General features: G+C 45.0%; 1 protein-coding gene across 10 annotated transcripts in view; it reads left to right on the top strand.

Annotated features, from left to right (window-relative positions):
* Nucleotides 1–25737, top strand: part of lilli (AF4/FMR2 family member lilliputian) — a 168057-nt gene that overhangs the window by 104335 nt on the left and 37985 nt on the right. For all 10 annotated transcript variants that reach the window (XM_033332189.2, XM_033332186.2, XM_033332188.2 and 7 more), the window contains 3 exons: nt 1132–1191; nt 11827–11922; nt 14173–14209. In XM_033332189.2, coding sequence (XP_033188080.2) covers nt 1132–1191; nt 11827–11922; nt 14173–14209 — 193 coding nt within the window. The remainder of the gene's footprint in view (nt 1–1131; nt 1192–11826; nt 11923–14172; nt 14210–25737) is intronic.

Here is a 25737-nt window from a genome sequence, read left to right as displayed (position 1 = left end):
GTCGATCGTTGATATCAATGAACTTGACAATTTACAGGTTAAAAATTTCTCTGTTACAATGTCATAGGTTTTACGTCAGACACCTCGCAATTTGCAAGATTTTCTGGTAAAACCTCGTTTGTTTTAGCGCCGATCGTATTGTTACGCAGGACAATTTGTCGATAATACCATCGGTAACTTATCATTCGTAACTTGTAAAATTTCGCTAACGATATTAATCCAAGTACGCAACAGGAACATTTATGGCCGGCAATCTATGTATCTTACCACTGTTGCCAAGGTAAACGATATCCAATCGTGTTACGAATTTTTCTTCGTTTTTTTTTTCGATTCGTCAGCACCCTCTTCCGCAATTTTTCGCATTTCATCCCCTATTTGCGACTATCCCGTTTCCTTGGATTCACCGTCGCCGTGTCCTCCGGCTAACAGTCAGCAGACTCTATCCCTTCTCGCTCCGTTTCCCCGCCATCATTTTTAGCCTTCCAGGTCCACGGATTTTCCCCATTGTCTCCGCGTTTTCCTCTCAGCAATGACTACTCGACGACTCGTTCTCCGCTCGTAATGGGTCCTGGCCGCTCTTCCCAACGTCTTTTTTCCGCGAGTGTTGATTAATGATCGCTCGAGAGCTCGTGATAAATCGCGGGAAGAACTCCATGAGAGTTTCACGGTGCGGCAGCGGGAGAGCGGCCACCGTGTCGTCGAATTGGAATCGTTTTAATTAACAGTCGCGCGGAATGTGCCGCGTCCGACTTGCTTATCGTCGTTTAATTCCATAGACATCGCCCCAGAAAGGCAAACGTAGCAAGCTTGCAGGAAGAATGGAAAATACATTTACTCGATCTTCCGATTGATTCCATTTTAATTCTACCGTTAGTTTAACTTTGTTATTTCAGAGTTTAAAGGTACAAGAACGTATTAAAGACATTAAACGATATACAAGACGCGGAAATCGTAATACTTGCTATAATATTTAACTATCAAGATAAATATTTGTCTGGTTCTGCTTCTTTAATCTTAAAAGGAATTGAATCTTAATTAAAAAATGAATTCATCAAGAATATGAATTTGCATAAACGCTTGGTGACCGGTTAACGAGACGAAAGTTAATCGAACCTTTCTTTTCTGTTTCAGGGAACAAGTTCGAGGCCTGGTCCAGCCGAGAGTTCCGCGGATGTAGAGAATATTTTAAAGGTAAGAGGTCGATAAATTAACCTTATCCCACTGGTGATATCTGTAATAGTTTCTGAACATCGAAACGACAGCACGGTTTTACGAAACAACGCGACTGCCGGTGTACGCGTTCCTCGCGAAAAACGTCGAACTTTGCCTTTAGCCTGACCATCGTTGCAAGTTCGGCTTGGTCGATAAGCCAATTTTCTCGCCGATACAACGCTATCTCATTCGCGGTCATATCGTGGCTGTCGTTCAACCGAATCGACCCACCGGTTTGGTTCGGCCGTATCGGCTTTCGTCACCGCTGCCCGGGCATACACTTTCGCACCCTACAGGCAACGGGAACTTTGTCGCCGGTCGTTAATAGAATCGGCCAACCTTCCAGTCTTTTTCTTTTCCACCGCGAGAACCCACGATCGATCGATCGAGGCTATGAGGTATGCGTTTCTGAGGAAAAGAAAAAGAAGCCGAACCGCGCCGCTTCGTACAACGTCGAAACGACGTGTCTATTTATAGGAACGTGTCCTTGAGGCATAAGTTCGATTCGAGCTATTTCAGGCTCGTAAATCCGCGAACATGGCCGTGAAAACGATCGAAAATTTAGCCAAGTGTTGGTTGATTGGTCGAGACGGTAACTAGACGTCGTTCGTTTTCATCGCTCGACGCTTAAGCTCGAAAACGACGCATCGTGATTTCAGGGAACGAGAGAGAGTCAAAGGATTCCTCGGTGAGTCGCTCGAGGCACTTTTACTAGCTGGCGAACGACGTTTCAGCGACATGGAATGTACGAGGTTCTCGGGAATAGCAAAGCCCTGAATTCTGTTCGTCCTTTCGAGAGGTCCTCGAGTCACGTGCCGCCGTGATTACCGGCAGTCTCCATCGGCGCGCAATCGCGTTCCCGTTTAAATCAACACCGCAAAGCGAGACTAGGTTTCCGGTGATCCTCTGGATCGAGTTTTCCGCAATCGACGATGCTTCGTTGCGCGTGTACGAAGTCTGGTTCCGTTCTCCGGTGACTTTCGATCGACGACACGGATGTGATATTCGAGATTTCAATTTTTCGTCGAAAAGATATATACGCGACAGTATCGAGAGAAAGACAGAAGCCCCGGAGTATTGGCCCGAAACAATTTGGCCCGCGTGTTTCGTGAACCCGATTCCATCGGTGCAGACAGCTGGACTCGATACACGGTTGCAATCGGGCTGATAAACTGCCGGCTGACCCAGTTCTATTCGTGAATAGAGAATAATGATGGCGCGGGAATAGCTGGCTCGCTCGTGGGAGTCTAGGAATTCGATCTTCCCGACTGCCTTCGACGAGACACGGACAAAATATCTGGTCCGGTTCGGAACGCCCATCGTTTTAACTCGTCCATCGTCCCTATAACGAGATTTTCGGTTATAACGTTCTGGTTTCGGGACCGATAAAAGCTCGCCCCAACTCCAATGTTAATTTATGGACACGGCTTAACAGCGATTATCAGCGAATTGATATCATTATGGAGCTACAATACTGTGACACGCTTGATCGAGTATCGAAATATGGTAGCAGCGATGGGATGTCCTTGTCCGTGTGCCATCCATGGGGATCGATTAATACCTGGTCGCTGTGGGCGGTAACCGTTTTCCCTTTCGATCAAGATGTCGTTTAATTTCCTCTTCGTACGCCTCTCTCGTGTATCTTGCATGTGTTTCTTGAATGTACAGAGTGGTTACAAGAGGTATGCGCACACCGTTGCATTTATTACAGTATTTACATACCAATTAACTAGGTTCAAGCAAGTTACGTTTCTTATCACGTAGTGCAACTTTCGTACGATTACGAAGATTTGTAATGAAATGTAATCTGATATAAAAACACGTCGTGGGAAAATATGGGTGTATGCAAATACCTTTTGTAGCCACTGTACATTACGGTATGTTTCTTGATCGAAATCGTTGTAGGATATGATTGGGGAAATGTTGGTTCGTGTAGATCGTTAGGCAAGCGTTTATCAGGCTGTCATACAATAGATCGTTTTCCGATTGTAGAAACATTCGTGACTACGTTCTCTTAATTCGCTCTTGAACGTCGTGTCGTCGGCAATGAGACTCTTACCGTGTTTCCTGTTAATAACTAAGTAAATTAACCAAGTCGCTAAGTAAATGCATGCTCGTATTGTAATTTTCTGCGATGTGTCGCTTTAAACATTCATCAGAAACAGTAACGTCAAAGAGAATCTCGATCCGTACGAGTGTCGTTATCCATTCCGATAGAGAAAAGCAAAAAGAATAAAAAAAAGAAAGAAGTGTATTTCGACAAAATGTCGTTTTTACAACCGCGAAGTGCAGAATAAATCTGTAAAAAAAAGAGCGATATATCTGTAGTACGGAGGAAGAAAGGCCATGTATTTTACATGTGTGTCAAATTCGGAAAACATTATTCATTCGACATGGAGCAATCGTGACAACCACTCTGTACATTTCCAACAATACATCTTCGAGTATTGCGTCGTTTCCTTGAAACCGCAATGAAACGAGACGAACTTTTTAATCTCTTCGAACAAGAATATCCTCTCGAATGTAGAACGTTTAAGGCTTTCCGTTTCAGCCTTCTCTTGACCAGCGTTTCTTTCATTCATCATCGAATCGATATACGTCTGCATAATTCAACAGCGTCAGAGGAGCAGGGACTCGAAAGTCTCGCAGATTCGTCGACGAAACGGGACATCCGCTCGCGCCGTGTTTCCAACGAGTGCGCGAGAGAGGGGGAGAGAGAGAGAGGGAGAGGGGGGGGGAGAGAGAGAGAGAGAGAAAATCGAGTCGACGTTACCGTTCTCCGAGCTTTTCCACTTTCAGCGCGAATTTATGACGATACTACCGGGCAGTCGTCGACGTTGTAGCTCCGCTGGGTTCAACTGTGCCCCCTTTTCCCGCCGTATCCTCCTTCCTGCAGACCGGCCTAGCCGTTTGGTATAGAAGCACCGTCGAGGCCCATGAATTATTCTCACGGCTCTGCCCGTGGGAAAATACGAGAGTTGCGCCAGTAGGCATCGTAAATGCGGCTGCTAATTGCGCTGGCCGACGACGACCGTTAGCGTGGATCCTGAATATCGCGTTCTTTCGCCACCGTTATCGTCCCTTTCCCTCGCCCAACCCTCAACCCCTATATCGGACATTGTCCGCCTCCGTCTCCGACTCCACGAGCCGCCTCCATCCTGCGGTGTTCCTCTTTCTACTCTGTTCGTCGATTAATCGAGAGATTTTCAGCTTCCATTACGGTTGACTAGACGGCCTCGTGCCCACGGCGATATTTAGGGAGCAAACTCTTGCCGGACGATCGCCATTGCCGCAGGATCTCGCGTTCGAGCTTTTTCCAGCTTAAATTCGATTCCCGTGTAGCCCCTATAAATCGCGGCTAATCCAGTTTTCGGCCCACGCGCACGGTTCGTCGGGCTCTCTCCGCGCATTCGATCGCCGATTCCCAGCTTCCAGTCTCGATGCGTTTTTTTCCCTTTTGCGTTAGTTGGTGAACCGTTAGCTTCTCTCCGGTTTCGCTTTTCCATCCCCCTCCGGAACACGATCGGTTGGTTAACCGTACACGCAGGGAGAAGACAATTAGACCGAGTTAATAAGGTCAATTCGAGGTTGATCGAGTTAACTCGCAGCCAAATGCTTTGCAGTCGAGACTCGATACTCAACGGCCCGACCCTCCAGATCATCTCGCGATGAAGTACCGTTTAGTTTCATTTTGGTTTCACGATGGAAATGTTACCCTTCTAACGACGCCATACACTCGTTCGGATTAGTCAAGTCAGTTGAATTCAAGCAACTCGAAGTACTCGTATTACCAACATTGTCCGTTTTCGAATTTAAATGTACTTAGTCCCTCCCTTCACACTTTTTCGTAATATCGTCCGTTATAACAATATCAAAAGTATTAAAATATCGCTTGTCCGAATAATTTTTCACTTCTATACGAGTTCGTCGATTTATCAGTTATTTTTAAAATACACGTCTTCTTTCGATATCGTGGGACTATAGAATTTTCATAAAACACGAAACTGTTAAATTCGACGATCGTAAGCTAAAATCGTAAACAGAAAGAAGACTAGAAACCCGAAAGGATATTTCAAGTAGACGACAGGTTCGCACCGATGAATTGGTTTCGGTGGATGGCTGAATTCCAGTCGCTCGACTAATCTGAACGAGGTTTCCATCTGACCTGTGCATGAAACTGATCGTCGCATCGGTCGTCAGGGTGCACCTTCGAGGGGAAACAGCAAGTGTTCACCTACGATCTCACGGGACCTCTCGAAGAGACGTTTCACGGAACGCCGTTACGACTGCGTCGCGTGACGAGATAAAAATACGCGGCCGTATTCCTCTTTTCCCTGGAAAAATCCGTCGCGTTCGTCGAATGGAATATTCGACAAGGATAATATTTATCCGAGAAACAGAGCCGGGCTGTCCGACGTTTGGAAAAACCATGGCTGAAATAAAGGATTGCATCGAGAATGGTGATGGCGCGCCGTAAATTCACAGGGGGGTTGATCGCGGGGGATAAATAAAAGTTGCAGCGCGATATATCCTCTGTGTGAAAATGGAATACGCGTTGAACGTGACGATCGATCTGCAACGGCGAATCGGCATTTTCGATTCCATGGTCTTCCCGTTGGTCCATTAGGCGAGCACAGGGAAACTGCTCGTAGCTCAAGGTCCCGCAAATGCGATCTTGCGAGTTTCCTTCGACAGCCACTGCATCGAGCGTCGACCACTCGGTAACGGGTTTTCAATCCTCCTCGCGTGCCCAGCATAATTATCGAACTGCATTACGGTGCTCGTGCGACGCACCAATGATACACCCTCGTTCATTAGGATCAGGGGCCGAAAACAACAGTTATTTTTACCATTTGCACGCAAGTAGTTTTAGCAAATTTTTGCCTGTCATTTGCGTAACGATGAATGCAAAAGTCTAATCTTTCGATCCTTTCCCGCTTATCTGGATCAAGTATTACGTTCTATAGATGTGTCCTGGTACTTATGAACAGGAACGTGTACGTATCCCTATTCTACGATCATGATTTCGAAAAGACTGGATGGTCAATAATAAAACAAACGATATTCGTTATCGTTTGACAAATTACTGGCGGAGGGTCGCCTTCGTCCTCTTCGTTCAAGTTCCTTCACCCCTTGTCGAGGCGCAGCTTTTGTAAATAGCCCTAGCTGTGACGATACATGCGATTTTGTTGGCCGGCTCGTAGTCACGCTACGGATCATCGAACCCCTTTGTTCTCTCGCCTGTTAGGAATAAATAATTCAGCGACTGTCGCGCAGGGCGGATTATCTTATCGTAGCCGTAACTGTTCTCGAAGTTTTCGGAGGTTTCTTCGGCTCAACCGGCTTTATTCGTTCGATCATTCGGCGATCCTAATCTAAACGTCATCAGTAAACCGGCAATATCGTTTTGAACTGTATAAGTTGGAATATCTGTATAAGGACGGCGTGTAGATGTTTCACGCGAGGGTAAGAGGAAAGGAAATTCAATTTGGAACGGTCGATTTTCTTCTGGGAAGTAACGCGTTCGACTTGGGTTCAACGTTTCGATCCCATCGATCGTGGTCCCACGGATCCATTAGATGGCTCGTGGAATCCCCATAACTCGCGGTGGCGTTTCGTGTTCACGAGGAATAAAGCGGCTGGCCGCGAATGTAACTGGTTCGCACGAAATGGTACGTCGCGCGGAGAGGGTGACTCAGCCCCCGGAGAATTCTCTCCTCTTGGCAAACGTGTCGAGTCCTTTTTCGTTCGGCCCTGTGTGTCGTTCGTCGGCGTCGTGCCCGTGGTCGTCGAGCGGCGGGATGCAAATGGACGATTTCGTACGCGAGTCACGCGTGTCTCGGAGCTGCACACGGCCAAGCGAGAATAATAAGTCGCGATTAACGACACCAGTTCGTTCGCTTCGTTTCGTCTCTTTTATTTTTTTTCTTCTTTTCTCTCCATTCTTCCTTTTTTCTTTTCTTTCTTCGTTTGTTCGCATCCCTGAATCGACAGCCGCGAACGATTCTGCATGCGAATCGCATCTTCGGCTCGACCGCGTTTTTCTCTCTGTTAACTCACCAAGTTTTCTCTGCTGTTTTCTCTTCTGTAGATCGTGAGCATTCGCGTACCGGCCTTTCATTGTACAAATCGATTAATTAACGCTTTCCGGTACACTATGATAATATCGGTAGCTACTTAGTTACACGTATCCTGTTATTATTATTTTTAATAGCGATACAAAATGATACGAGAATCATATAGCGTGCGAATACTAAATCTATTCGTTGCAAATGTTCAATTATCGTTAAAAATCGTAATTGTTTCTTTGTTTTACACGGAATAAAGAAAACGATCCTGTGGCGATGGCTGCTTTCTTTCTTCACTCGATAGATCGTTGACGATCGTAATACATCTCGTCTACCATATTATCAAAAGTTTAATGGCACCTGTTCTCTCTAAAAATTCGATACGATCAGAAACGTGTAAATATACGCATATCAGAGAGAATACAGTCGTCTCATAGATTTGGTCTTCCATTGTCCTTCCCGCGAATGTCGGTCGATGATACGCATGATCGAAATGCAACAGCGCCAATTAACGCAACACTCGTGTGGACGGTCGATGACGCGATTTTCGTTGGTGGGAAAATGTGGAGCGGAAAAATATCGGAACGTTAACTGGTAACGATGTTCTGCCGTGCGTTTCCGCTCGAAGGATAACGCTGCCATTGCCGTTCACCGTTATATTCACGACGCGCCGCGATACATTATGCATGATCGTGGAGCGATCCCGCCGCGGTTGCATTATTCTTTTTCGCAGGACAATCTATATATCTCTGTGTATATGCGATATACAATATTTCGCGTATCGTTGCGCCGTGTTTTTCCGCGGACGCTGCATATTTCCCAACTCGATTGCTAAACGATGAAAACCCTATTCAACGTTACTGGAATACGCTGATACATATGTACACGCATTACCATTCATATTCGGACAATGTAGCCGATTTGTAACAACAATGCATGAACGTTAACAAAATGCGTAAACGAATGAAAGATCGATGATCAGAAGCAACATTTATCCGAACAATCAACAGATATTAAACGTATTTAATTGGAATTTCAAATGAGAACAAGATCCAAGTATAAAGATTCAAGGATCGCAGTAGGGATGAGCGTCCGATAATCTGTAATTTAGCATTCTGCGTAATAATAATAATAATAATTCGTTGTAACTGTCGATAAAATTGATCGATAAAATAACATCGTCGATAAAACTGTCGATAAAAACAAACCGGAGATCATCGTTCGATCGAAAGCAACTTGAAACGATAAGAAACTAACCGTTGCTTTTTACAATGAATTTCTTCAATCGAATCGCTTTGCCGCCTTGGAAGGGGAAACCTCGTTTATGGAAGCGCGTGGATCATCAGGTCGAAGATCTGTTTCGATTCATACGCGTGGGTGCCAAGCAGCTGGGCCAGATCCCCAATTTATCGCGCGTCAAATCGGTAGAGATGTTCAAGAACCTGTGACGACACACACGACCCTCTGGAACATCCACTTGAAACCGGAGATCTTTCGTCGAAACGAACGCCCTCGGCTAATGCGACTCTTTAAAAAACCTCGCGTTACTTTACACAGTTTCTCCGTCTCTGCACTCAGAGTTCTCGTCACATCGCACGCGTCGCGCATTTGGTTGGTTGCGACGAACGTCGCACGAGGACGCACATTCGTGTCGACATCGTCGACGATGCAGCCCGTTTTCCCACGTTGAATAAAACGAGGAAGACATCCACGTCCACGTTTCTCGACGCACGTGCGTTACATAGCGCGTGATTCTCACGTGGGCAGTGTTTAAAAGCGACGTTGATTGCGACGTCGACTAAGCCGTGTCACGGTTACAACGTGCACGTGCACGTAGACGCCGACGAACCGTGGATAGCTCGATATTCACGTTTCTGTCATCGAAGCAGGAACAAACAGGCGCGAACTTTCGCGAGCTTGTCTTCCAAAGTTGTATCGGGCACAGTAGAACTTTGTCCTATCGTATATTGGTTATACGAACAAGTTAATACTCGGCTTCGAGTATGGAGATTCATAGCCGAGCCTCTATTAACGGAATTATTATCGGACGTAATTACAATTGCAGCAATAGGCGTTCTTATAATGGATCAATGCGTCATAATCGATATATGCGATCGTTTATTTGTATCATGAATAAATTCCACGTTTAAGGAAGGAGTAGTTGAACGCGATACAGGAATAGCTTAAACAAAGCGACAAACGAGCATACTCGATTTCAATTTTCCTGAGAATTAACTTCTATTAGTCGGACTAATAATACGAGATGAAGAGATTCACTCGGTTATTCGGGAATTTTATAACAATGTTGTTACGCCACGAGGCTTACCACAGGCTGTATTTTCTAACCGTCGCTCGCGGTCCTACAACGTCGCAGGCAGACCGTCTTATGTGCCCGCCGGATCATATACAATGTATCGACGAGAGCATAGTTGTCGCCAAGTAGCGAGCTCTAGAAACGTCGATTTTTGACCGTTACGTTTTTCACACAAGAAGAGGCATACGTGATCATAGGCGCGAGCGGTGGCGTGACCCGAGCATAGTGGGGGTCGTCTTCCAAATGACACAAAGGAATAATCGAAGGGCGTTCAGTTCCTTCTGACGAGTCAAACGTGACACTTCGACAAATCTGACGAGCAAACGAATTTATCTAGAGATATCGCAAAGTCGAGTCAAATTTCTGTAACATCTTTATCATATTATTGTAAAATATATTGTTCTATGTTAACACTGTTAATACAGTGTTACATTCATTAAACCACCTCTGTTATCCTAACCGAAACAGGGGAACGACTATTTCGCGGCGTCGATTAACATAATCGTAGCGAGAATTTACGCCTCTCGCTGACGCTGTCATGTAAAATAACAAAATAAAAAAAGGAATTTGAGGTAAAAAATAAAAAAAGAAAACTTTATTTTTTTTCTAACATCAATACACTTTACAATCTACTTCTGGACTCTAGGCGTGACTTTCTAAGACTGACTCTTATGATTTTACTTTCGATCGGATCCGATTACTTTCTTTTGTCATCCCTCAACATCCCCACCGTCCATGCATTTGCTAGGCGTCCGCGATCGTTGCCACGTGCTCTTTCTTCTAGAACCTTCGGTGGAAGGACCGTTGGATGTTGATGGTTCATTAGGCACTTCAGCGATATACATTGTCGCCGAGTGCCGCCACATCTTTATCTCTATCGTCAGTCCGTCGGATTTGAAGTATGCCGGTCGTGACAACGCGTTCTCCTAGCGACCGCGTCTCTCCGCGAACGTTCGTAACAAATGTTATTTACCATGTAAGTGCGAAGATAGATATCTACACGTACATCTCGTAAGAACACTTATAGAAGTAACGCAGAAACAATAGTTTTGTATTTCCCAATTTTACAATGTTTAGTTGTCTTCAATATCCTTCTGACGCAAAACTGATGCTTTTGTAAATATGCCGCTTTACGCGACAAAAATAGAAACACAACGTAGACTTTCCATTCGATAGGAGGAAATTTGCAATTTTTTCGATTGTTCCACTATCGATGTCAAACAGCGATATCTGTCCAAGATTCAGATATCGAGATTCGAAGCAAGTTGTAAGCGTAAGATTTGCTGATATAGAAATCGTCAGAATTGATGATATACGTTATCATGTGCAAGTTCGAGTCGTAGAGAAGATGGACATTCTCTTCGGCTATTTTTCATTAGCATATTATGGGAATAACACGGAAATCCGACTTCCGGGTACCGCGTTGAAATCGTCTCGCGTTCCGATCGAACCTCGTACGAAGAAACAGCACTCGAACCGGTCGAATTTTCACGGCTGCATAATTCGCCGTGTAACGCCGGTAAACAAGCTCTGTCGTTGATCGTAGGAAGAATATAAGCACACCGACGAGAGGCTTTTGTCTCGTCGGTCTTTGTTCGCGTCGACGGATGTCTCGACGGGTCAATGAATCGGTCCCGACGATTCGCCGGTGGAAATGCGTTTCGTTCAGGCCGCGCCATGCCGATGTACCAGACTGCATTGTTCGCGTGTTTGCGACTTCCACTTCATCCTCGTGATGCACGGCGTGCGTATGGACGTCGTTCGTTCGCTCGCGCGCGCGCACGTGTTCACGAACTCGAAACCACGGCCCACTACGTTAATAGACACGAGTTCCGAGTACCTGGTCGCCGCGGCTGATCATACGCGGAATTCGTGGACCTCGGTCCGGTGCCCATTGACGTAATCGTGGCCCAGATGCGCTCGGTCTTACGCAAAAGTACTCGTTTTCGAGACGTACCACTTGCACAAGCCCACGACCACTGACGCGATGCCGCGATGAAAGGAAAAGGGTCACCTTTTTCGCGGCTCCGACAATGGACGAAAGAAAAGGTGACGTGTTTTCTCTGCATTCGAGTCGGTTTACGTATCTCCCCTCTGCTCTTTCCTCTTTCGTTTCTTCCGAGTATGTACGTGTCGATGTTGAGAATTGTGTTTTGCGGACGAGAGTCGAGGATAAATTACACTCGGGTGTCGGCTTAAATGTTAATCGACGTTCGATCGCTTCTGTTTCAGGAAATGTCCATGCCGCCCACGCCTCTGTCGGCTATCGCCCAGACGCCGAGAAAGGAGCCGGAGTCGAAGTTCATGTTCAATCCTGTGCTAGCAAAGGTGAGCATTAGATTCTGTCTGTTCGTGTAACAAATTTTGGTACGGTATAGATAAACGTTCTTTTTTCCGTTGTTGCGCATCATTAAAGACTATATATACGCGTGCGTAGGTATTGTCGAGACACGTGCTAGTTTCGTACGAAGCATGATAATGAGCGTAAAATATCAAGCAAACGACTAATCGATCAGAGCTTTATATTCATACAGAGTCGCGATCCAATGTGCACACGCGAAAGGCATACGTTTCTGACAACTATTTCGAAGAATCGCAACGATATAATAAATCATTTTTCAATTTAAATCGTAAGATTAAAGAACGAATGAAATGAGAAACTGCAAGAAGCGTACACGAAATTACTAAATTCAAGATAAACTCGTCTACAGTATGTACAGAGCCAAATAACAAAAAACAGCTCGGTAATGATATGAATATCAAAATTATATAGACAGATATACATAAACAAGAAGAGAATTAATTCTGTTATATGAAATTGCGAACATTCTTATTACAGTATTGAATAACGTGCATCTTTAAACTATAATCTAACGTTTCAAACGTAATAATAATTCTCAAGGATTTCGATAATTTCCCAATGATTTTTCGAGTTTACTTAGATTCTTATGACTTAGGAGCCATGCTGTGTGTACATAGCATGGTATAAAGAGTCGCGTGAAATTGAGCGATCGTGTTCCCGTTGATTACAGAGAAGCCGTGGCAAATCTTAGGACGCGTATCGATCGTGGAAACGTTTCGAATTGTATCGAGCGACCGAGAAGTGTTTCGTGCCACTTGGCACTGTGTCAAGAAGCTCGCGTTCGACCGAGACGGACGCCTTTCGTTGCGGATAAATCGGCTTTCGCGCAACGCCCGTGTGTCCGTTCTAGAAAACGACCGGTGCGGCCTGTTAAACGCGGAATTTCGGATTCCTCGTCGTCCACAGGCCACGCTCGCGGTCGCTGAAAACGCTCGGCAAAGAACGCGCGTCCGATCGATCGATGCCGGCGTTTTCGAGTCGAACAAGCTGTAGCTTTCGTGCCACTTGGCTTCGTGTCAAGAGTTTCGTGCGCTGCCGAATGTCGTTTCGTTTCGTTTCGTCGTTGTCGGCGAGAAGAGAAAAAGAAGAAACGGAGGAAGGAAGGGCGAAAGAGAAGCGCGCGAGAGTCAGCGTGGATAAAGGGGAAAACGAGCCGCGAGATATCAGTAGCTTCTCTGGTGAAAAGCGGATTAATTTCTCGAGGCTCGTGTTTTCCTTTTTCCGATGCCGAATAGCGTGGGCGCTCGCGGTTTTCCACGCTGCTGACATTCGTCCGACAGCTATGAGGCGACACGATTAATTGAAATTCGCAAGACCGAAACGGTCAGCCAGCTTTTGCGCGACGAAATTTCCTGACGTATGCCGCGACCAGTTTGCTTCTTGAATTTTATCTCCCACGGAATAGTCGTAAAACATGGCGACGTGCTGAAACAACGTTTACGTTAGGCAACTACAGTTGAGATGACCAGGTCGTTCAACCAAAAATAGAAGAATGGGCTATTTCTGGTTGAACGGCTACAAGCCGTTTCAATTTGGTTGACACTGTGTTTACGCGGTCTGTTACGAACAAGTTAAGGTAGATCGAATCGATCGATCGATCAACAGTAGCCCAGTATAAACGAAGTCTTGGCGAAAACATTAAAGCGGTACGTTTTCACGTGGAATATCTTTCACGACGCAAAAATGGAGCGACACGTTAGTCTGTGGTTATACCGGTCAGATTTATCAGCGTTCCGACGAATTCTTCAGATAAAACGAATATACAAATTGTTAGGAGTACAGTAGCAGTTTATGAAAGCAATAATAACGAAACACCCGTAATTTTTTTCTCCAATTATATTTCTATAATTATATATTAATAATCTCAACAATCTCGACATTAATATTGTTATCGTATTTTGTTATTTCCATGCTATGATTCGATATATACTTGCTGCAGTTTCCTATCAAGTTCACAAAATCTTGGACGAGTTAGTCTCATTTCGATCTTCGAGTCCTTCAAATAGTTTCATTCGTTCGAAAATGTATGCCATAAATATATAATCATCTAATCACGATGTATCCACTGTTGTAACCAAATTCGTTCTAATAGAGTAGAAAATAGTTAAATTCGAATTGTTATTTGACGTGGCAAGTTCGATCGTGAAGTTACGTTTGTAGGTCGCCTTTGCTGTTTGATATTATCAATTTTGAATAATCGTTGTTTTTCGTTGCAGTTGACCGAGGTGACGCCGCAGGAAGCCACGAAGCCTCGTAAGTAAAGTTTCCAGTGTGTGTTGCATGCCTCGTGTTTCGAGCTAATCCCCCGTCGAGTGGAAATGCTCGATGGCGCGATCGAAGACGGCAATCCTGTTACCTGTTCCATTCGAACGCGACTCTAGTTTATCCGATGCGCCGAAAAGCTATCCCATTATGAGACTGACGATAACAAGCCTCTCGGTATTACCAGCTATCCCCTCGTTTGAAATGCTTGAACGGACTACGACGTTTTCTACGCGATTTCGCGTTAGTCAAACACTCTCGATCGTTCCATACGAGATTTTACGTAAAGTAGATTCCGTTTTAAAAGAGCAGCGGTCTGTAAACGGTTGGTCGAGTCTTGCAGAAAAAGTGGCCTTATTTCGGCAACGGCTGTTTAACATTTATGGCCTATTACGTAATTAACTTTGGCGAAACAAGAGATTTTTATTACCGTACGAAACGAGTCTGATTATCCGCGGTGCAGTGCGTGACAACGATGAATGCTCGGAAACGGATATTTCGGAACAGTTTAACTTCGTTTCCCCTGTTCTTCTTTTCCGCTCTTCTTTTCCTTCTTTCTCCTTTTTTTTCTTCTTTGTTAAGTTTATTTACTGTTTTTGCTTTTATACTTTACACGCGATAATGGTCATGACGAAACAGCCGCGGGCTAATTTAATCGTTGCGCGCGGCGTTGTTCGCGAGTCGGTCCTTTTCAACCGGCGAATCTCGTATTATTCTTTGCAACGTGAAATATTTTCATAAAACCGCAGGAATTATTTGCGTGACGGCCCCCGTTGGAAACAAAGTAGCACGGCCTATGAAAAACCTGTGGATTCATTGCGATCCGCAAAAAGCCCGAACGTCAATTTGCAGCCGCGTTTCGCAGTCACTGACCTTTTCCATTAACTCACCGTCCGGGGAAATTTATATTTGACTCCGACGGTTTCGTGTACACGGTTATACGCGTTTATATGCGCACGGACGGACAGACGGTGGGAAAATATATATTTTAGCGACGCGCGGAAAATTTACGTTACACCAGCTGATTCGATAAGTGTTTACCTTAAACACCTAGAACTTTTTTAGAGGAACGTAACACGGATGCTGTGGCTGACTGTCGTGTGATTTATGCTTCATCGTGTATCAGATATAAAATGAAACTGCGTAACATTTTTTTTAATTGGTTCAGTTTTTTCTTCGTTCGTCCATAAATTCTCTCTCGTGGTTGTCGATAGCTGATCGAGTATGAGGCGGAACGAAATTAAATACCGATTGAACCTCATTTAATTTTAAAATATTAAGCTTGATATAATAATTACTATGCGCATAGATGTATACATTACAAACTAAAAATTTTAAACCACGTTTCCGACTACGTTTATTCCAAATCTTTTGTTAACCTTCAATTAATCTGTAATGTTAATCGAAAATCGATATTACGGGGGTGGCAAACGCACAATTGGGTTTTGACAATTACTCTCAGTTCGACACATCGTTTACATACAACGATTTCAAAATTTTCTCTCGCGGTATATTCGCCATTCGGTCATAACAAACGCATTTTCATGAATGAATAAATCCACCGATAGGCGACGATGACAGTGTGATGGAATATTTCCATGACTCATTGTGTGTTCAGCTATAGCGTTTCGACGAGCGAACAAATTTAGATTTTATTTCAACAATTACAAAATAAAAATCAACTGAAAAAGAGTCGATAGATAGTTGACACACCGCGACAGAAGATCAGCCGAGATGCAAAAAAATATTTGTGAATGGTCACGTTTTACAAATTTACGTTTTACAAATTTCCGGTTTACGTAACCGTCGGTCCGTGAAATGCGAGGCGCGCGCCACAAAATTTTTACCAGATCCCATGTTTGTTCACGAAAATCCAAATATTTAGTTAGCTTTCGGCCTGACTACTCGCACGCTGGCCGACGTCACGGCTTGCCACGCGTATAACGGGGACCATTGTCAAAAATGGAGAATCACGTCGCGCCAGATTGTCCGAGGTCCAGGGCAAAAACCTGTGGATTCATTGATATTCGAATGTTTCTAAACGATGCGCACGCGGACTGGTGGGGGCGTTCAAACTCGAGAGAGGGCGAGGGAGCAGCAAGGGATACTGTTTCATGAATTAACCATTCGATGTGGCGGCTCTCCCTTCCGTTTGACGTCGATGCTCGAATATACACTGGCCACTTTGCGACGCCTATTATCGTCGCCGTTACGAACGTGTACGCGCGTGTGTTACACCCCATGTCCCTCGCGGGCCGCGGGCTGAGAATTTGCTTTTCGCTTCGTATATTTGCGTTTGCCTCATCGCGCGCGGCAAACCGATCTCGCGACTTTCACGCATCCCGCGTGTCAAATCTTCGAAAATCAACGCCTCTCGATTCTTCCGCTTTATTCCGCGCGGCTTTGAACTAATTAGCGGCTCGATTCTTTCATTGCTAAATTTCGCATTCGTGAAAAATCGCAAATTATTAATATTAATCTCTCTCTCTCTTTCTCTCTCTCTCGTATAACACCAATGAACTTTTCTTGCATCATTAAGCTAACTAAATTTACCGACTTATTAGTAAATTTTACAAGTCGTTAATTCGAAGTTAATGGTATTAATAAATTCTCTTTCATTAGAGTAACGAGTACGATAAGGAAACAAATGATATTTTACAAGCACATTCTACAAATCACGAGTCTCTTAATAATCTTATATCATGTAATACTATGAAATAGTAAACGAGAAACGTAACCAACGACTCGTAAATCGTTTCTTTAATACCACTATTTGGCGAATTAATGTGCAAAAGGATTCTGCAAGCCACCTGCTCGGATATCTGCATTTCTGCAGAAATATCATTCCAAATCCGCCACTGCTAAGCGACCGCACCGCTGTACCTCGAATGGACGAGAATCGTTTGGATTATCCGGCGGAACGTTAGACTTTTACGGGACGACTGGCAGAATCTAATCTCGGAATCTGCCGCTTCCGGTTTCCCTTTAGCTTCCTAATTTACCTTGGTGGCCGGTATATTTCTCCGCGGCCACTTCCTGCCCTGTCGGCGCAAGCGGCGAAACGCCCACCGACACGGCAGAGAGGTCGGGCCACGTTTAACCTCTTGCCCCGAACGTGCCAGTGGCTTCCTCTTTATCAGGGAGAACGGACTCGAGGACGTCTCGAGCTGATTAAGAGGAGGGAACGCGTTAACCGCGTCGGAATTGTAATGCGCGTGCCTCCAACCGCCTACCAGCGGCACGCTTCCGCGCCGAATTCATCCACCTGTACTCTTCCCCCGCCTATACCTCTCTCTTCTCTGTATAGGTGTTAACGAGCGAGGGTGTGATCGCGTGACCGACGACCTTTTAGGCAGCGCGCCGCTACGGCTAAAAGGCCCCGGGTTCCTACGTTCATTTTCCACCGTAACGTTTGGCTTTCGATGCAACCCCATGATTCGAGCAAACGCTCGAATTACTCTCGACCACCACCCTCGACCTTTTCGTTTGAATCTCCGTTTTTAAATGTATAGAGATTTGGAGATACGACGGTGTTTTGCTAACTGGCCAGATGTTAGGTCGAGTAACATAGGGAATCAAATAACGAAACGAAGAGATTAACGGAAAGTGCGAGTCGATCAATTTGGATTTTGAGAGCAGCGATTAATGTTGGAAATTGTCAATGTGGTGGATCGCGAATTCGTAATTTCTAATAGAAATTGTATAAGATTGGAAGGCTGTATTTTTTAAAGATTTGGTCGGTTGTAAAGAATACGGACAAACATTTTTTCTCGTGTATTAGGTTGTTCGAAAAGTTTCTTTCGTTTTACGAGGAAATAATAGACGCACAACGTTTTTTGTTTTATTTCATTTTTTCAAATTACGTACGATCCATTTTGTTCCGTTGAGATAAACATCGCGACATTTCACAGACTTGGTTTCACGTTTGTACGAAGATGCACTGTTGTAAAAACACGTTTGCAAAAGAAAAACACTTTTCGAACAACCCAATATTATGTATTTTTTTTTCTATATACAATTCATTTTGATTTCTTTGCTACGGGATTTATATCTTGATCGTCGGTAGGTCTGGTGCTAAATAGACGCAACCATCGTATTTTCTGTATGTTGCGTCACGAACTCTTCACCATTTAGACGCGAAAGTACGCGAGTGACAGCTCGTAGAACGAAGGTGAACGTACAACGACAGCTTCTCCTAACAAATAGCCACGCAGCAGCGCCTCGGCTTTTCCTTCTTCAACTACACCTTCAGTCGTGGTCTGGTTGTGCCACGGTGGTTGCTGTCTTCTTCCCTCTTTGTGTAAACCCTCTTTTTCACCCCCTCCCCCGCCTTCCGACGATATTTTTCCTTTTTCGCGCGTCTCCCTCGTTTCCTGGTCCTTCTGCAGGCTCCTCTCTGGCGTTCCTCTTTTCGTCTGCCGCGATACGTCGAGAAGAATAAGCGAGAGAACGACGAGACGAAGTGGTTTCCATGGGAACGAACCGTTCCATGGTTCTATCGTCGGATCGAGACAGGACACTCGCCGATCGACGCCTTTCTTCTGTCTATCGACGTGTCCTAGGTCAAGTAATATCTCGCTGCACTATTGTCAACGCTCGAGAAACGTCGGAACGCTTGGTCCTTCTGTTGCCGTTTCTTCTGCTCGAATAGACCGGTGAATTGTAATCGATGGTATCGATGTCTTGGAAATTTCGTTCAGTCGCGCTCAAACGACGATGTGTATGGTGTGTTATTAAAAGAAGAAAAGGTTGCAGAGTTTAAAAGTTTGTTATATTCACAGAAACGAGGAAAAAACGATTAACCGATGATAGGTGGTACAAGTAATCCTTCTGACGTAAAATACAGTTGATTTCGTATGGAAACGAGTGCTTCTTCGGAGAGAATCCTTTAAAGTCAACGCGGCTATTTTTTATCGCCGTGTATATAAATCAAGGAAAAAAGCAAAGAGGTTTGGCGCGAAAACTGCCAATTGCTGGAAAGAAATTTATTAGCGGGGCGGAGCGGTTGAAAGGCGGCGTGCACGGGTCTCTCGAGTACTTCGCGAAGTTTTCATTAGTAAGAGCCGATAAACTCGCGAAGACTTTGCCGGCTTGTCCGTGGGATAATCGCAGTAATTATCCATGGACCGATCTGCCTCGAATACCGCGACAGGGAATTTCAAGTTTGCGGTAGTAACTCCGCCAGTACTATCGCCGGTGTACGGCAATTCCCGTGACATTAATTATTGAAATCGCCCCCGGCACTCTTCTCCATTCCGTATTTCTCCGTCTTTCTTTCTCTTCCTCCATTCCTCGTATATATTCTGTCCCTCGATCTCGTCGTCTCTTTCTGCCTGCTTTTCCCTTCTCTGCTCTGTCTCATCTTCGTTGCTCGTTTCGTCCTCGTTTCATCCTCGTTTCATCCTCGTTCTACCCTGGCGACTAGTCTGGTACCCGGTGCGCACCTCTCGCGGCTGTCGTAGCTCTCGGTCTCGTTTTCTAGTTCGAAGGAAGTCCCTTGGGCGAAGTTCGCCGAGAAGCAGACAGAAGCTCCGTCACTTAATATTCAATCGCTCAGCCGTCTTGTCGCCGGTGGATCGCGACGAGAACAAACGAGACCAATAAATTAATATCGCTGATCGAGGGTTTCTTCTCTCTTTCGTTTATCCGTCTCGTTGCTTTCGTCGCTCGCGATACGCTGTCCTCGAATGTACGTAACATCTATTATACATCACCGTGCCGACGTAGAATTTCATTTTTCCGTCGATGAAACTTTAAATCGAAACTCCGGTGCGACGTAAACGGAGGCGAGTTGGGATTCGTCGAATTGGAAAAAATATCGCGTATCTGGCGATTCGATCTCGATCGAGGATAAAGTCGACTTACTCCATTCTGTGTTTTATTACGGTGTTATTTCGAGTTGAGAGTGCGCGCCCTTAGTTGCGCCAAGTGCATGCGATTATTTTATTTCGCGTGCGGTCGCGTGCTCCTGGACTATCTGCCCGTTGCCAGAACGATCGCAATCTAGCCATGTGAAGGCTGCTTAATATTGTGCGTGGAAACTTGCTTTAACGGCATTAAAGCTGTACGATAATGGCCAGCCGCCAGAATCGGCCAGCTCCAACAAATTGAAACGCGTCACGCCAACTGGCCACGTCTTTGGAATCCGATAAACCCTTCGCCGTTTCTTTTCTCCTAATTAAACGCACAATCTCTCTCTGTCTCCTCAGTCTTCTCGACCATTCCTATGCTCGTCGTTTCTCTATCGATGCTCGAGCTGTAAATAGCTCAAATTGCAAATTACGATGCTCGTAAGGGAGCGGAAGTAGCGAGAAAATTGTGAAGCAAGTGGACGAAATACCAAGCTCACCGAACGACTTTATCTCGACTCGAGCACGCGATTACACGGATCGCGTTGATGACAGCTTCTTCGAGTTTGTCTACCGTGGTATCGCGATAATTCTCATCTTGATATAATATATCTTGCACGATCCGACATAATTCTTAACCATTACATCAACGAAGACGCGCCCCTAACAATACCAAGCCGACGACGAAACTCTAACAAGCAACGTAATCCGTTTCGCCGATTCTACGTCCCTCGAAGGAAGTATCGTTGACAGTCACGAGCACGCATCGACGTAATTACGACGGGAGCAAAACAGCTTTCGAGGAAGTTGCACACGCAATCGAGAACTATGAACGGAACTTCGCTCGGTTCTTAATAAAGTCAGGGGTAGAGGAGACATCTCGAGAATCTTGGACGATCGCTAGGGAATCATTAACCGATGACGTTGTTGCTTTGTAGCAGAGAATAGCCGTTAGATGTCCAGCTGCATCGTCCATGTTCCCTGCTTTTTACACGCTCCTTTTTATCGTCATAGCTCGTCACGACACCGGTCTATCCGTTCTTCATGATCGTAAACGCGTAGTTGCTCGCGACAAGATGGCCTCGTAAAGTAAGTATTTATCGATACGCGAGTTTCTGGTAGTTGTGGAAAAAGGTCAGCGTTCTTTTTCTTCCTTTCAGCAGCCTGCTAAGTGCACACGTGCTTCTAAACATCACCTTCGAGTTATATTTTAGAAAAATATCGAAAGAATCGTAAATCCTAGATATTTAAGCAGGATTTTAGAGGATTTATGCCAATAATTTTCATCGTTATTGTCTATAATATTTATGCAGGATTATGAAACAGTTGGCAATGAACCTTGTTATATCGCTACGTGAACATTGCTCCCTGTTAGATGGCACTGTGTGTCCTGTCGAGAAATAATCGCGCGTGTATTCTTGCAATTAGTACGAACTTGTCGGAATGAAAAAGATGGGAATCTCTTTCTATTACTTTCTTAGCGTTTTATCAGTCTCATCTTATAGCGTATCGCGATGAAAAATACGAGATTCTGCGCGTATGCTTCGATAAAAACGATCATAACGTGTCGCGTTGTGTTCGATCAGTGAAAGTAGATTAGATCCCGCGTTCTTTAGTGTCTTATTACCTTCGATATGAATTCATCGCGATAAAAAAATTCCAACTTGGCTCGATTATTCGTTAATAACTAAGTAGAATACTTTGGTGGATCGATGAAAAGGGAACAGATCGGTATAAAGCCACGCGGATACCATGCATCGCGTGTAAACGACGCGATTCGTTGGCGGTTAAATTCGAAAAGTCTATAGAACGAAGGATGACCAGTTGGCGGGCTAATTTATTGGGAAAATGCAGTTTCAGCGAGTGGCACACCTTTGACATTTGCCTGAATCGATACCTGTTGAGCCATTCGTCGGGCGTCGTACGGCCCGCTGGTGCAGCTGGTATTATTACAAGCGGTGTACACGTGTCCACGGGCCCGGTGCGTGTATCATTATGTCAGTTCATGAATATATGCACGCTGTATCTATCTCATGGTCCCGCGAGCGATCGATACCGCGCGTTTTTGCCCCGATTGTCGCTCGATTACTCGTCTCGCCGACGGCTAATCGGGATCGCAATTACGTTTGCCTGCTGCTACCGATAAAGTATCCCCGTGAAATACGGGAGCATAATCGAGCGAATTATTAACCAGCGATTGTAACGAGGAACAATGCGCCAGGTTCGTTTCGCTTTCCATTAATCGAGAGTCGGTTTTATTCGGCTGACCTCGAATAAGAAATGGCAAACGTTCGTAATGTCAATATTCGATTGATGCGGTCAGATCGCTGATTAACGGGTAGTAAATAGATCGCGGACATTTATGTACATTCATATTTCTATGGATACAATCGAAGAACGTAGAGGAAAGACAGCGGATAAATTACGTTTTCTGTCTTTTACCAGGTAGCAATTTGGGGATATGAAATACGTAGTAGAAGCTATGGCGAGAAAAGTAAAAAACAGGAAACAACGACAATTTGACATACACGGCATCGATCGAACAGAGGTATTCGGTCTCTGGTTTATTCAGAACATTCGTCGAATAGTTTTACGAGACGTTGATTGCTGCGAGGTTTATAAAAGACCCGTAATTACAGCAATCAACCATGAGTTTGTTTACTCGTAATTTCCAAATCGGTCTAATTTTTGTCTCGATAATATACATGGTCTACGACGTCGATTCGTCCAAGAATTTAACGACGTGTGTTACTTACACGGTGGAAGCAGGCGCCACTCCGACTAGGCTGGATCGAAAATTGATACACCGTGTGCGCGCTCGTCGAGTCGATTACGAGCGTGTAACAGCCATTACGGTTTAATGCGGGATATTCGATCGACCCGATAAATCTGGCCAGGTGCCACGCAGCTAACACGCGCGTCCACGATAAAAGTGTCGTCGTCGAGGTAATCAGAGACAGATCCTAGAGTGTTATATGAGATTTCTATTTCTAGCAGCGAGAAGAAGTACTCTCCAGTGTCCACGATTTCGTTTACCTCTGCTCCTTGGAGGATCGTCGATCCTACGAGCGGTGGAAGGAAATTCTTTGGGAAACGGCCGCGTGTACTGCAGTTAAGACAGGAGTGAAAGTTGCGATTACGCGTCGATAAACGCGTCCATTCTCGAGAATTCTCCGGTTGGGTCGATTCACGAGGGAACGAGCCGCGAATAAAGTTCGTGACTCGGTCTTGGAATTACTTTCCAAGTCCTCGCTCGCTTCCGAGCGTAAGCGGCGTTAACCAGCGTCGGGACAAACCCTCGTGAAGGGTAGCTTTACGTCGGAGGGGTTGTACACGTGCTGAGCCAAATTAAATATTGAATATCGAGCCCTCTTCCCCACGGCGCTGTCAGTTACCTCTGTATACTATCGAGCGGCTTGACCTACTTGTCCAATTATGCTATACAGTGCGACATGAAGTCGTTAAATCACGAGTTTCGGGCTAGCCGAAAGATACGTCCTCTTGTTATCTCCACTATCGATCGAACTAATTCAACGCATCCTTTTCCACGTTTATTCTGTTTTACATTTTTTTCATTTCGTTTGACTTCATCTTCGAGTGAAAAATATGTCGCTTTTCGTTTCGCTTATCTTCTCGTTTGATTTCAGGATTACATATGTACGTGGTTTTGCCGTCTTTTCGAACATTTAAGAGATATCACGAATATTAATTACGTTAAGTTGACGTAACGATTAAGCTAAGTCTATTCGTTTCTTAGACGAAGAGAAACGAATGGATGTGCATTTCAAAAGGATTATTATCTGCAAATATATCAAATTATTTTCTTCTTTGATTATTTCATATTAAAGGACTTCCTGTTATTCCAATTAACGAATGACGTAAAACTCAGGAAACGAACAGAAATGGGCTTATCGTATCTTTTTCGTGTCTCAATTTATTTTATGGACGGGAAGAAAGCTGTTGAAATAAAAATTAGCGAGAATTTGAATACGCGGTATTTTGAATTCGTAATACTCGAGTCTAAAATGTAACGGAACTCTAGTTTGAAAATGATTGGTCCGCAATCTCGACACGATTCTCCTTAGGATCGTTAAACGACTAAAAGTCGTGGTGAAATCTAGACATATAACCTATCCCGTTTTATACATATTTCATCTATTTTTTTAATAAAAATCACAACGAACGAATCGCGTGTTTTGTTTTCATTCCTCGATTCTCGTGCTTTCTGCGTTCCTTTTTCGGTCCCGTTAGTTAGTCGTTTCTCGTGAAACTATTCGAACGGAATATTGGATTCGCGAGATTAATTCGTCGACGCGAACAAAGGTGGTAGATCGCGTTACGACCGTCGTCGCAGCCTGCAGCGATGGTTATGTCATTGGAACGTTGGCGTATCTCGATCACGGTTAGATCGTGTTTCTGTCACGCTGATGACGTTTGCTAGCGATGCCTGCTAATTTGTAGTGTTTGATCGCGTAACTGCGGGATGACGCGCCTCCAGCGTTACTTCTGCTCATCCGTGTGGACGGATTCTCGGCAAATGATGTCGTCATCTCCTTTGACATTCGCGTATGCCAGTATCACCGTGCTTCTCTTATTAACCGACGGCTTTTCCGCTTAACCATATTCGACTAACACGGCCGTACGATCTACGTATACGGTGTTGCGGATTACTTCGATCGAGTGGAAAAGTTGTTCCTTTGCCTGATTTCTTCGACGAGAGCAAATTGCCAGCGGCGAGCCGAACCAGACGTTAAAAACTCGAACGTAGACACGCTAGCAAGGAAAAGAGAGTTTATTGTCGACTGGGTTTAAGGGATAAAGAGAGAGAGAGAGAGAGAGAGAGAGAGAATGAAAGAAGGAGAGAAGGTCCATTTTCCTAATAACGTCGGATTCGGCCTCGACCAAAAGGTTAGGTTCGTCGACTCTCGTTTTCTCCTTTTCTCCGGCGTTCCCGTCTCTTGTTAAGCGCGCCCTTTCGCTAGCCCCGTGACACGAACGCCGCTTTTTCAGCCCCTTCGACCCGTTTCCCGCTGTTCCATCGTCATCCTCTTCAAATTTTCTAAGGTCTTGCGAGAAAAGACTGCGGAGATTCTCGCGACCGCTTTGCTCCCGATAAATTATAAGACTGCGAGCGGTGCGCATAATGCGACCGCGAAAGACGAGACAGAAGCGTTTATACGATATCGATCACGCGGGCTTCGTAGGGTGGCACGCGACGCCTCTCTGAAAGGGGGCCGTTCATTCAGAATGGTAGAAGAAAGGATCGTTAACGATCGCGTGGAGAGGAATACGGAGTCGAAACGAGAAAGAGTTTCGAGGATCTCTTTCTCCTTTTCACAGACCGGTCGGAGAGTGTTGACGATGGCGATGATGGTAAGAGTGCGGGTGGAGGCGAGTGGGAGAGTGGGTGGTGGAATTTATACGCGAAATCCGCGCGGAATTTCATTTCGTCTTTTATCGAGCGCGAGCCACAAGCGGCATCGGCGGCAAAGGAAAAAAGGGAGAACGATTTTGTGCGCGGCAACAGAGAAGAAAGGGTGCGAACAGTGGCAGCAGAAGAGCGTGGAAAAAAGGGTGGCCATAGTCGAAGGGACACGAGAAGAAGAGAGGCGAAGCGAAAGGGGTCGATAACACATATCCATCCTCTACCCTAGCGGCTCTCCTCTGCCT

The sequence above is a fragment of the Bombus vancouverensis genome, chromosome 6 (assembly GCF_051014615.1).
Source record: "Bombus vancouverensis nearcticus chromosome 6, iyBomVanc1_principal, whole genome shotgun sequence".
NCBI lineage: Eukaryota > Metazoa > Arthropoda > Insecta > Hymenoptera > Apidae > Bombus > Bombus vancouverensis.
The sequence above is the reverse complement of the archived record's forward strand: the minus strand, read 5'-3'. Positions and strand labels throughout refer to the sequence as shown.